This window comes from Panulirus ornatus, chromosome 68 (assembly GCF_036320965.1).
Source record: "Panulirus ornatus isolate Po-2019 chromosome 68, ASM3632096v1, whole genome shotgun sequence".
Taxonomy (NCBI): domain Eukaryota; kingdom Metazoa; phylum Arthropoda; class Malacostraca; order Decapoda; family Palinuridae; genus Panulirus; species Panulirus ornatus.
Window position 1 is genome coordinate 15,217,069 of NC_092291.1, and position 14,297 is coordinate 15,231,365.

The 14,297-nt window shown below is 44.3% G+C and overlaps 1 protein-coding gene across 2 annotated transcripts in view; it reads left to right on the plus strand.

Annotated features, from left to right (window-relative positions):
* The window catches only part of LOC139747253 (putative neural-cadherin 2), a 35,201-nt gene extending 21,544 nt beyond the window's left edge, over positions 1 to 13,657 (plus strand). The window contains exons 17-24 of one of the 2 annotated variants that reach the window (XM_071659339.1): positions 2,478 to 2,669; positions 3,923 to 4,104; positions 5,242 to 5,431; positions 6,510 to 6,619; positions 6,935 to 7,066; positions 7,200 to 7,406; positions 8,318 to 8,563; positions 9,520 to 13,657. In XM_071659339.1, the coding sequence (XP_071515440.1) occupies positions 2,478 to 2,669; positions 3,923 to 4,104; positions 5,242 to 5,431; positions 6,510 to 6,619; positions 6,935 to 7,066; positions 7,200 to 7,406; positions 8,318 to 8,563; positions 9,520 to 9,593 (1,333 nt within the window). In that variant the 3' untranslated portion in view covers positions 9,594 to 13,657. The remainder of the gene's footprint in view (positions 1 to 2,477; positions 2,670 to 3,922; positions 4,105 to 5,241; positions 5,432 to 6,509; positions 6,620 to 6,934; positions 7,067 to 7,199; positions 7,407 to 8,317; positions 8,564 to 9,519) is intronic. The other variant, XM_071659340.1, reaches the window with a different exon arrangement.
* The last annotated feature ends 640 nt before the right edge of the window (positions 13,658 to 14,297 follow it).

The window sequence follows — 14,297 nt, forward strand, 5'->3', positions numbered from 1 at the left end:
CTGCGACACTGATTACCTTGATTAACATCATCACAATTGGGTATGATAATCGTCTTACACCGCCACTATCATCATCCAAAGGCACGATTGATCATCTCAAGTCACTATCATCCGAAAGTTATAATTTGGTGATTATCTCAAGCCATCATCATCCTAATTGTATCAATTACCTTACGTCATTATCTACCCCTCAGTTACAATAATTACATCTCATCACCATCACGCCAGAGCTACGATAATTATCGCACATCACCAACATACCTTTAGTCACCATAGTTACCGTATACCACCACCGTCTTCTCTAGCGTGTACGGGTCAATCCATCAACACCATTATTCCCTAAATACGATGATCATATCACCACAATCAGCATCCTCAGCGCAGAGATAAACCAGACCATCATTTATCACTCCCTGGTGTGGTTACCATGTTACGATGATCACCAGTGTGTGGTTTCCCAGCTGCGCCAGGGATCAACACCGCTTACCTCTCCCTCCATTTCTTCCTCTCTCTCTCTCTCTCTCTCTCTCTCTCTCTCTCTCTCTCTCTCTCTCTCTCTCTCTCTCTCTCTCTCTCTCTGCTCTCACGGCTTTTTAAAACACGATGACGGCAGCCCAAGCGAGAAGTTTATTGGCACAGAATTTTCCACTTATCTCACGACCTTCTAGAATTTAGAGGAGAGAGAGAGAGAGAGAGAGAGAGAGAGAGAGAGAGAGAGAGAGTGAACAGGATGAAAGACAGCGAGAGGGAGGGACAGAGAGAAAACATATCTATCCAGAGATAGATAAGGAAGAAGGAAAGATAGACAAACAGGTAAATAAAGAAAGACGTACAGATAAGAAACAATAAAGATAGGAAAGAAGGAAAAGGGTAGAAAAGGATAGATAAATAAGTAACGAATTGAAAGACAGGGTGGAAAAAAAGGACGATTGACAAAAATACTTGTGTAGGCGAGAGAGAGAGAGAGAGAGAGAGAGAGAGAGAGAGAGAGAGAGAGAGAGAGAGAGGGGGGGGGGGGAGAGTTCGTTCTGAGCACCATCAGCAAAAGGTGAGGGGTAGGGTAGGGGGAGAAACTATGTATATGACGACAGAGAACTCCTGGTGAGTGTCGTCAACTCAGCCAAAGTGCCACTATAGCTGTCCAGAGACCAGGACTTGAACCAGTTACAGGTCACCAGACCCATGAACACTCGACACGTTTTCTATCCCAGAGCTGTAAACACCGACACGTTTTCTCTTTCCCAGAGCTGTAAACACCGACACATCTCTCCCAGAGCTGTAAACACCGACATCTTGTCTCTCTCAGACCTGTTTACACTAACACGTTTTCTATCCCGAAGGAGGTCAAACTCTAGGAAAGGGGAAACTCCTACATTTATCCATATCTTCCTTGCTCCTTTCTATTAGTGATATACGATGCTGGCAAAGTTAAGAACAATAAAAACAAGTGGAAGAAGACCTTAGTAGACGTAAGATGAGGATGGAAATACTAAAGGACGTGAGCACAACTGCCTTGCTACAGAGCTCCACGAGATATTACCTTTACAAGGCTTAAGATATCAGAGAACTTGAGATATGAAAAAAAAATTGTTGCATGTCATGAATCAATAAGTGAACCTCCAACCTTTGTGTTATCTGCATTCCTCCACTATCTCTATACTCCCCAGCAACCATCGACCCTATGTACTTCCCCAGTAACCATCGACCCTATGTACTTCCCCAGCAACCATCGACTCTATGTACTTCCCCAGTAACCATCGACCCTATGTACTTCCCCAGTAACCATCGACCCTATGTACTTCCCCAGCAACCATCGACCCAATGTATGTACTTCCCCATCAACCATCGACCCTCTGTGCTTCCCCAGCAACCATCGACCCTATGTACTTCCCAAGCAACCATAGACCCTATGTACTTCCCCAGTAACCATCGACCCTATGTATTTCCCCAGCAACCATCGACCCTATGTACTTCCCCAGCAATCATCGACCCTATGTACTTCCCCAGCAACTATCGACCCTATCTACTTCCCCAGCAACCATCGACCCTATGTACTTCCCCAGCAACTATCGACCCTCTGTGCTTCCCCAGCAACCATCGACCCTATGTACTTCCCCAGCAATCATCGACCCTATGTACTTCCCCAGCAACTATCGACCCTATCTACTTCCCCAGCAACCATCGACCCTATGTACTTCCCCAGTAACCATCGACCCTCTGTGCTTCCCCAGCAACCATCGACCCTATGTACTTCCCCAGCAACCATAGACCCTGTGTACTTCCCCAGTAACCATCGACCCTATGTACTTCCCCAGCAACTATCGACCCTATGTACTTCTCCAGCAACCATCGACCCTATGTACTTCCCCAGCAACCATCGACCCTCTGTACTCTTACAATAACGTCTCTAACCTGTAGCTCCCCAGTAACCTTCCCACTCTTCGTACTCCCCCAGTAACCTCCCATCCTCTCCCCAGGCTCCGCACGAGGACGCCACGAGGCCAGCTGGTGGTACTGTCCTCCCGGGGCGGCCGAGACCACCTGGCGCTACAGCTGGTCAATGGGCGACTCTGTGTCCTGCTGCAGTTCCAGCCTGACCCCGCCAGGTCACTGTGCCTGACCCGAGCCCAGGTCACGGACGGCCAGTGGCACACGGTAGTGGCGGCCAGGTGAGAGAGAGGCGTGTAGTGAGAGGTGATCAGGTGAGAGGTATAGTATACCCCAGTGTGTAGTATGTATTGACTCTCTCTCTCTCTCTCTCTCTCTCTCTCTCTCTCTCTCTCTCTCTCTCTCTCTCTCTGTCATTATACGAAATCAGTCTGAAAAATAATCTTTTTTCCTTCATTTAACGTTCGAAGTTTCCTGTTTCCAGAAAATACGGCATTGCCCTTCAACTCTAGTACTGTAATTAGCAGAAACAAAATTTCCGAGCAAAACGCCAGAACTTGAAATACTAAAAGAAAAATAGCCTTGAATATATTTTCTCTGCAGTGCCCATTGAACTCAATATTTCTGCATTTTCTTGCATCCTTAATTTGTTTTCCTGCATTTCTAACGCGCAGGACCGTTTAACTAACTTGTCTATATACTTCTCCGTGTATTACTGTTCAGTCTTTTAGTTGTCTAATGTACACTTACCTCTGATATACGTACATATATGCAAGATTAAGAGACGGGGCAACACAAGAGTAAAACTCTCTCACCGTAACAAAAAACTAGCAATCACACACACACACACACACACACACACACACACACACACACACAACACTCTTTAAGGGGAAGCTTTGGCTTTAAGTTAGGCCCTCACCTGTATTTATGAACCATATACCTATCTCCGTCTTGTCCTTCCTTCACTCCCAGTGTCTCTTCGAGAGGACCATACAACATGTTCCTCTCACTCCGACTCAGATTCCTATTCACCGTTGCTTCTCTACTCTTGTGGTACTTCTCGTGGTCTCTCTCTCTCTCTCTCTCTCTCTCTCTCTCTCTCTCTCTCTCTCTCTCTCTCTCTCTCTCTCTCTCTCTCTCTCGTCAATCGATCAAGGTCTAAGAGCATTCCTTGATGCGTCAAAGTCTAGAAAGCTATTTCCATGCTAAACGAAATTACTCTGTCCCGTACGTTTCTTAGATCAAAAGAAAAAAAAATGATTTGATTTCATCTCTCAGACGTGAAAGAGGAAAAACAAAACAAAGTTTCAAACTTCGGACTGGAAGGAATAATTTGATGAACGCGTTCTCCTTCGTCATTCCAAGATAACCCACGCACGTCCACACGTCCTCGAGCACGTCATCGTCGAAGTCACGTCTCTAAAGACTTCCATACCAAATCAAAAGACGATTCTTTGTCCGAACTCGCGACACAACACATCCGAAGACCTTTTATGGCATATATATTATCATGTCCTTCGTCCTTCTGCAGGCATGGGTCGGCCACCTTCCTGACGGTGGACGACGGCGACGGAGGCGACCTGTACAACGCCTCCGTGTCGCTAGAGGGGCGGCAACTGCTGGAGGTGGACGGCGAGGAGGGCGTCAGTGTGGGAGGCTCGCCACAGATCGCCTCTGCCAACGTTATCCAGATCCACGGCGACTACCATGATGGTAGGTGGAGACCATGGTGGTTACTGGCGACTACCATGATGGTGGGTGGAGACCATGGTGGTTACTGGCGACTACCATGATGGTGGGTGGAGACCATGGTGGTTACTGGCGACTACCATGATGGTGGGCGAGAAAATTTTGAATGAAGTTAATCAAAGTTATGGTGACCAATAGATGATTTCACAGACCAGTGCAGTATTTCCGTATTCATTCATCAACCATGAGAAACAATACTCCATGGTGCAGGGGTACGTTCCTAGGACCTGCAGACAGGCTGTCGCCCTAGCGGAGGCACGTTGAAACAGTCATTCTAACGGTCGCTCGACGGTTACTTTGAGCTCTACTGCAGCGTGGGAACGTTGTACACCCGTAGGGAGGGGGAAAGCAAGTGTGGTAGCGCTATGTCTGAGAGGGAGATCTGCCGAAAACGGTCAGGTTTTGGAAGGGACACCGAAAAGAAATGAACTTTATTTGGGAGGCAGAGGTGTATCGGTGGTGTGGCGTCCCGTCAGCCTGTTGGTTCTGGTGAAGTGTAGTATATATCATACAGCATCATCATTATCCCTTTTGTAAGAACTTTTAATTTCTTGGCCATGTATATATCACTTATTTCATGTGCTTATCTTAGTATGATGTAATGTAATATCACTTCCATTATGCGAGAGTTTCATCATATATGTTTCAACTTGATGCTCGAGAGACGTTTAATTACAAATGGACTGACATATACTCTCATCAAAAAAGCGAATCCAGTAATCTCTAAGACTTTCCCGGTACCAAAAGCCACATTGTCAGACTCGGTTTTACATTACCAGTACGATATGTTTTATTAACTGTAAATTGGACGCTCTTCTGTCAATATTACGTAAAAGAACGTACCAACTCGCCATTTAAACTCGGTCAATAGTCATATTTATAAAAGAAAATAGTCATTCACGAGTAATCACTTACGAGCTGCCGAGCTGTCATGTACAAGTACGCGCTTACGTCCATACTGCCATCTAATGGTAAACACAAAGGAACACTCAGGCACTAGTCAGGTACATGCAACTCCTTAGTAAAGTATCCATGTGTAGCAGCACCCACGCTCGAATGGGGAAAGACAGTGATATGCTGCCATCTTATCCTCTCCTTCAGGATGTATCGACGACCTACGCATCTCCGGCCGGAGTGTACCATTGCCACCTGAGGTCAACAGTACAGCTTGGGGAGAGGTGTCCGTCTTTAAGGGCGTGGAGCCTGGGTGCGCCGCTCCCCCAGCCTGCACCAACGTGACTTGCAGGGCGCCCTTCAGTTGCATTGACACCTGGAGGTCCTACAACTGTGGGTGAGTAACTTGGGCAGTGTTCAGGCCTGTGGTATGTAAGGGAAACCCTTAACTCCTGTGGAATCAACTTCCAAAAGGAGTTCAAGCCTTAGGAAGGGTCTCAACTCGGTGTAACACGGGCTTTTCTCCACCAAAATCACCACTGATACCGGCTGTACACAGAACAGCTCAAACGCAATTAAAACGCCATTCCTATCAGCTCAGTATCTACCGACGCACTGCGCCACCACTACCCTGCTCCTCTTCACATGTGCTGACGTGCCTCCCTCACCATATACTCGTATGAAGTTTCATCCATCACATTTCATTCTTTAAACTTATCTTATTTCTCTCCCACTCTCTCATCCCGTCCACATTTCATCCTCGTGATTTTTTTTTCCTGGTGTATTACCCTTTATGACACGCGTTGAGCGGCATGTTTCTTGTACATTAACTCACATAATCCTCAACCTTCAAATTGCTATTAAATTCATGGTTTTAAAAGATACTTGAACCCCTTGCAGTGTGTGCAAATGAGGACATTATTTCATGCAACAGTGAACACTTCAAAGTTCGTGTTAATACTAATGAAATTAGTCTCCTGCCACACGAATATGTAAATCCCCATCGCTTCAGATTAGCCTACTTTTGTGTGAATTTCAGTCCCAAGTGTCCTGGTAACCATGTTATGTCTAGGGTCACGTAGACAGACGGAGAAGAGGAAGAGAAAGTGAGGAGAGCATGTTTGTGGTATAGAGTGAGAAAGAGAAAGCATGTGAGTGAAAGGCAAGGCAATCTTGCTCAGGCTACGTTTACATCATCAAGTGATTACGTAAATAGGCAAAACTGCAATCAAAATGAAATATGAAAAATCTGCTTCAGCGACCTGCATCAAATTCAGCCTGCATCCAAATTTAGCAAACATATCCACAAATAATTATCTGCAAAGATATTCTTCTCAGGGTAAAAGTGCTACTTGTTTCAAAGATAAGAAAAAGGGGAGTTGTAATGATAATCCTCATAAAGTACAGTTAACACCCTGTTACACTACATCTGAACGAAGCTTTTCTATAATGCTTGAATTTTTGTGTGTGTGGAGGTGCGGCGAGGGACGCGTCCTCAGTAGTGCCAGAACGACGTGTGAGGACGAGGACGAGTGCGTCTGGCAACCCTGTCTCAACGGAGGATCCTGCTTCAATAAACATTCTGGTAACACTTGATACATACATGTCTTGGCTAGCATGTTATCCCTTAGTTCGCCCTTGTTTGCCTGTTTACCCGGCAGGTTCTGTCCATTGATTAATCACACTCCTACATCTGTCTATGACTATTCATGTACGATTATGTCTTTTCTTAGTTATCTATTTGTTTGCTATTGCGATGGTTGTTTGTCTTCTTTGATACTTTTGCGTCTGTAGATTTGCTATATATATATTCTGACTCCTCTGTCTCTCTCTTCATTTGACAATAACCCAAAGTCCAATTACAATGTCAATAACATTTTAATACCCATCCGTCTGGCAGCGGGATACGTGTGTGCGTGTCCAGTGGGGTTCAGCGGGCAGCACTGCCAGCTGCCGGACGCACGGGAGACTTCGTTAAAACTGTCGTTAGGCGCCCTGGTCGCCATCCTCGTGTGGTGCGCCTTCCTCCTGCGTGAGTGTCGAACTCGTCCCTCTGAACTTCCAGTATGGTCTCCCACTGTAATGGCTCATACTTCTGATGACGAAAATGACCACATATGCTACATTCTTGTTTCTGGCAGTTTTAATCCAGTGTTCCCTTGCAGTCCTGATCTGTGCCTTCCTCCTGCACCAACACCACAAGAGATCGGCGCTTCGTAGAGGCATGACAGCCGAGGTGAAGGACAACTCGGTCAAGGAGCAGTCGTCGTCTCCCTCTAGTCACACCCCCAACCTCCTGGAACTCCAGCTCCTGCAGCCGCCCAGAGCCAACGGCCAGCCAGCCTGGACCACCGTCAACCCTAATATCGCAGGTGAGTGATCCCTGGACCCGTGAGTGTAAAGCATAGATAGAGCCCTGGACCCGTGCGTGTAGAGCAGAGAGCCCTGGACCCGCATGTGTAGAGCACTGAGCCCTGGATCCGTGCGTGTAGAGCACAGAGCCTTGGACCCGTACGTGTAGAGCATAGAACCGGTAGATAGGATTTATTATGGAGAAAAAGAAAAATATATAGAGGCAACAATAACTGTAAAACAATGGAAGAAAACAAGAAAAAATTAAAGAATAAAGAAACGGTATTTGAATAGCGAAGAATTCTAAAATTAGTCAAAGCATAAGTTGCATAAAGGAGGTTCAAAATTAGAAATATAAAATCAGGGAACATTTTCTATCCCCCTTCGTTAATAAACCAGTTCATATTTGCCTAATTGCAGGTTTACGCTTAATGAATCATGGGATTATCCTTTCCTTTATGAATAAATGATTTTTCTTTGCCCAATTTTGTGATCAGTTAAAAAATCAAGCATGTACAAGGCACAATTTGGCTTTACAATTTTCGGGGCGGTATTATTTTGATATAAACCGCGAACAAAAGGCCACCTTAGCCTCTGCTGGATCATCGCCAGTGGCAGGAAAGAAGCAGTCTCGTTCAGGACCTTCTTGCCTCCAAGAATGCCAGTCATTTCCCAGCTCCTGCGTGGGCAACACAGCCCCAAAACTGCATGACCTGAAAATATATACTAGTAAGTCAGGGTTTGAATTTGTAACTGCATTACTACATGCAATGATGCTGAAGAAGATTTTGCAAAGTCAGAGTAAAAGAGAGAAATGTTCCCATAATTCAGTCGTGTTGACCAGCGACAGCAGCATCAGTGTTGATCTTAAGTTTCGGCCGAGCCTCCACCTCCAACCTGAGCGGACATAACTGTCGTCCTTGTTTCCCAGATGTGGACGTCCTACAAGTGGACGCGGCCTCCGTCACCAGCAGTGTGGAGGACCAGAAGCGATGTAGCACGTCGGCTCCTGACGCAGGACCGCCCCGCGCGGGAGGAGGTCGGAGCGGAGAGTCTCCGTTGAGGAAGAAGAGCGGCGCTAGTCTGGGAGGTGCCGCAGGGGTCCCCGCCGCTGGCGACGACCTCAGAAACTACGCTTACGAAGGTGAAGGCTCCTCTCCCGGATCACTTTCCTCCTGTAAGTCCAGGGGAAGAACATTAGGTAAATGTCTTGTTTTAACCTACGGTGATGTTCTCTTCTTGGGATCCACTGGAGAAACATGAAGTGTTGAGGAGATGGAGGAAGGCTTCATTGTCTTTTATCATTCATCTCCCTTCATAGGTGTACATGTATATTTTCATACAGTAGGTTCGCAAAATCTTGATGAGGAGCAGGAAGTTCTGTCTTTATTCGAAAGGCTTCTTTTCCATCAATTTGCTTCAACTTACTCGAGTGTTTGTCTATCATACCTATAAATTCGTTCATACTTAACAGAGTGTGTCCAGTAAGTCATCAGGTTATAGTACATTCTTTGTTTCTTCTTTTTCCCTGTCATAATCCTCTTTATATTTCAACTGAGGCTTGGTGGTAACATTGCAAGTGGTCACCTTCGGTGAGACTGTATCATCATTTGGCAAAAGGTGATACAATCTCGTCCAGGAACTTCTTGCTCCAAAGGGGTCCACCCTTTCCCTGCTTCTGCTCGTAAGGTAGCATGGAGAGAAGTCCTGAGATCACTGACGTATAATTTTGCATTTTCTCTGCTGATACACTGCACCGACACAGTCAGGAAAAATGACTCCTAGAGTGTCAGGTGCATGTAGCGATCTGCTTTCTCTTCTCAAAGACGCTGGTTCAGTCCCCAGCCGGTGGGATATCTCCTCAGTGCAGGAAGGGCTAAGCTAACCACCCTGTCACGTCGGAGACCCCTACCTGAGCCAATTCTCACCTCTTCCCGTACGGGCAAAATCCTGTCACACTCAGTACAGACATCTTACCATACCCTTGTAAAACAAACTTGAAATCTTACATAAGACACTAAGGTAGACAAGGCAGATCACAATAGGTTATCAGATGTTTTCAATACACAAATGACGCCTGTTTCCTCGTACGTGCATTCGCTTTTATCAATAAACTGCTTGTTTTCGCCACAGGTTTGGAAAGCTGCAGCGGGAGCGCCAAGTTCTTGGGTGGGTTCCGAGAAGTGGCCCACATACTGGAGTCCTGACACTCGCCCAGCGTCAGCCAATCGGCTGCAGCAGAAAGCAAAGCAAATACTTCTCAGCCAATCACTACAATTATCCAGACTTCCGAGGGGGATATATCCACGCCCACTGACTACCCAGAGCCTTTGCCTCCGCCAATCACCGAAGGAATAGCTAGACTCGGAGAATGTGTGGCCATAACCACAACACCAGATCCACCCCGTGCCTTCCTAACGTAAACAGGATTTCTTTTTTATGCTTTTCTTATAAGTCACTAATGAGACAAAGCTTTACTACAGTGTCTAAATATCAACTTGACAATTCTGATATATAATTATGATATGAAGAGACTTCTAACTTAGTAAGATGTTTCAATAATCGTCCACTTCCAAGGTCTATGAAATTAGCAAGCAAAAACGCATATGTAACGACAGACCCAGCACTGGGATACAGAACCAGTTCCTTAGAGTATGAACTATGCATATCAGGACTACCGTGCCTCCCAGCTCGGGGTAACACACCTTGATATATTTTGAAGTGATGGAAAAAGGTCATGTTTTACTGCAAGATTCTTCAAGATATCTTGACAAACGAGAAATTCATTAAGATAATCATCATTATCTTTGCCCAAGGGTATGTATCAAGGACCCTAAAGTAGAAATAGACACACGACTGTTTTTCCTTTACATATTCTGACATACAAATAATAAAACATTCCTCTTATAAAGAATTCTGGGTCTGTCTGCTTCGGACACACACACACACACACACACACACACACTAATTCTCGCTCGCTACACCTGGCAAGTAAATTCTGGGCAGAATATGAAGCCTGGGAACGCTGCCAGGTTGTCGATAAATTACTATGCAAATCCATCATCACGGGAATGAACATGGGAAATTCACCACCAAGGACAACGCTGAATAGCTCGAGCGTACATAGACAACCCCTTTATGTTATCTTCCTATTCATTCTCAACCTGCCCGCTCCCTAGTACGGCGGTACGACCAGTGAGCACAACGATGCTACCCTTGAGCACGACGGTACGACCCTTAGGTAAGATGGCATGATCCCTAAGGGTTAAATCACAAACTAGGCTATCAGAAGGCTCGTACCCGTTGTCCTCAAGAGTCGTCATGTCGTGCTCAAGGGTCATAGCGTTGTGCTCATGGAGTTGGTCTGTTACAGAATAGAGAAGTACTGAAGTACAGGACTGTGCTATAAGACATCTACTACAGGAAGCTACAACACAGTAGAAATCAGTCGAACTACGGAGACACCTCGTTAGCGGAGAACCAGTTGAAGAGTCCTATCTTAATCACACAGTAAAATAGAGGATAGTATGAAGATGTGGCAGTACTCTTTAAAAATCAATTCTAATCTTTTGTCTAATATTTCCTAAATCTATATATTACACTACGATAATGCTAACGGTTACATTGTCTTTTTAAAATCTCTCTCCCCTCGTTGTTTACGTATGTAAACGCACGCAACTGCGGCAAATTTCGGTTTTTCATTATTTTACTCATGTTTGAAGATTTTCTTTTGGCAGAGACAACTGTCCCCTACACCCTGCATTGCTGAACAGTTGCAAGGCCTATGGGAGCTCAGGTATCTCTTGCGCCGTACGCACAGCGATAACCTTTTGGTGAAGGAAAGTACGGTGTGAGCGGAGCGCTAACACTACTATGCGTTTGAATATTTTTCGTGGACTTCCCACATCATCTCTCAGTCAGTGAACCTCCTCAGGACACAAACGAACGGGCAATCTTAACACAACGGCCCATGCCAGGCTCTCACCTATCAAATCTAACAATAGCACACACACACACACACACACACACACACACACACACAAAAGCACGTAGAGGCGAGGGTTAAGTCGTAGGTCGCACCAATAAGTTCACGCAATCATTCTCGGTGTTCAATCTCATACAAGACAACTAACTGGAGGACACACTTTCTCTCCACCTGAAGGATTCTAAATGCAGTAATATATTCTGGATTTTAACCATTTTCCAGTAACTTAGGACAAAAAAAAAGACAGCTAGTTTCGTTTACACACCTCATGTTTTGCATTTCCGACAAATGCACTTCCAGCGATTATGCTGGCCAAAAATACGAGCCATGAAGAGCTAAAACGTTGGAAAAAAATATGTACATATTTTTCATCCAGTCATAGAGTAGTAAAGCTCTCGCTATCGGCTGGCGTGTATCTCGGATTATAACTGATTAAACCAATCCGTAACGTGACGCACTGACGGCCTGGATGAAAAGCTCCGTGACGCTGAACCGAATTCGCGCCGCCAGCGAACTCGCTCGTTCTTGTCACTTCCACGGTAGGTCAAGACCTGATGATAATGACCAAGAGAAAATTGGTTTTTCGTTGGCTCAGCTGAATCCTGTCGTGAGTGTGTGTGCCCATGTGCGTGTGTGTGTGAGTATTCATACGTATGTTTGTCTTTCTATTTGTGTATGTATAAGTGATTTTCCTTAAGTGTGTATTTGTTTGTGTGTGTGTGTGTGTGTGTGTGTGTGTGTGTGTGTGTGTGTGTGGGTAACTTAGTCTTGGGGCTTTTATTATCACCGCCACACAACCTCGCGAATGACATCGAAACTTGACATCTTACGTGTTGACGTCCACAGTCTTGACATACCTAGTCTCGACATCTCGGTCTCGACATTCTCTGTCTTAACATCTTCGGTTCGGACATCCTCGGCCTCGACCTCACCGGTCTTTGGACGATATTCAAATCTCGATAAAAGGATCAAGGAACATTTCTACCAACAACGTGAAAATTAAACGAGTTTGCCATGAATGATGCCTTCTTTCCCCCATCTATAAACCCTCACCTTACCTAACTTTGTGCGACAGGTTAGAAAATCACGCTAAATTACTACACACACAAAAAAATGAATAACAAAAAATCGTAATCAGAGAAAAGAACTTCGTTTATCTACGCAATTCTATAATTCTCAACAAATCTCACGGTAAGATGCATAAATAGGCACAGTCGTGTATCCAAAATATAATATATATATATATATATATATATATATATATATATATATATATATATATATATATATATATATATATATTAACGCTAAGGTGATTTATGTTCACAACTCGGTGACAAATATGTTTCTAAATAACAAGGCCTCCAGAAAAATGGTTTTGATTTGCAAATCTGACTTATCTATTAAGAACATTCCTGAGTTTTTCACTGGCTCACTTACAGGGATTACCTATACCTCATCTTGCCATGTTATATATTCTTGTAATATTTCTATGCTTTAACTTTAACAATTGCTGTATTCTTGTAAGTTTGTATACTCATTCTGAAGCTATTATTTTCTTGTCATTTGGTAAATCTCAATGTGAACGCTCATCAAATTCTATGGAATAAGCAAGACAACTCTATTTCCCAAAATTATTGCTCGTTGTCTCTCCACAATTGACATTATAATTCATGAGTGACTACAACGTATTGGTAAAGAGCTAAAGTGTCGGTTTAAGTAACGGTTTCAATCCAATTATCAATTGCCTGAATGGAATCAGTGAAAGTCTAGATCAAGACCACTGACAAGAACATGAGACTGAATCAAATTCAGCTTCTGTTAGTACAGCCCAAATCAATTTCTTCAACATTCATCAATGAAATGACCAAAAACAAGCAATTCATAACTACTTTGACCCACTTACAGATACTTTTTACCAATAGAGACTCAAAAACCGAGCGATCAGATCATACTCGACCAAAATCCCGATAGATAACACCTCACTACACCTATTCACCTATTGCTCACAACAAACTCAAACCATCTTGCCGAAGTCTCCTCATCGCCCACAGAGGAGACCAAATGCTGACACCCCCCACCACATATAATGGGAACCTCCCGTGAGGTTTTCAGCCTCACGCCAGGGTCGCTGCCGGGGAGGTTCTTCGGACCCCCAACGAGAGAACTGCTTCCGAGGAGGTTTTTGAGAACCTCACGTGGAGGCTTCGGTAGCAGTGGTTATTGAAGAGACAATTTTGTATTTTTCTAAAAAGTTACCCGGGAAATAAAATTATGATGTTGTTACCTTGTGTGTTTCATTGTCCTGATGTTATAAATCCCGTGGGGGGGGGGGGAGAAAATACAGTAGAGAGGTAAATATACAGGAAATATACTCTTATGAATTATCACAGTGCTTTACGTTTCGCTTACAGAGCAAATGACAGTCTATGATTATGCAATAAAGACTAAATTCTTAATCTTGACGAGACTCCATACAGGACTCCAGACAAATTCTAAACTATGCCACGAACATGACTTAGAAAAAGTTGCTCACCGCGACTGTCTAAAAATTACCCAGCCGGACCGACGATCACGTAATGTGAGGTTACGTCGCCGGTTGCGTTGCATATCGTGTTAGTATATTTAACTACAATAACTAGTAACGGAAAAGTGTACGTACAAAAGAGCTGCCTCGCTTTGGTTAAAAGGTTCAACATATAAGAAATGGACGATCAAAAAATCAAATCAGAATATCGCTAATGTAACAAATAACAAGTTGAAAAAAATGATTCAATAACACTCGACATTTCACCAATAATCACTTGAAACATCATGGCTATACAAGTTAATAAACGGTGATTATCTTACCTTCCGCTGGCCATCAGGTGCAGGAGCGGTGGAAGCCATCAGTCGCGAGCGACGAGGCTTTCAGAATATTAATCAC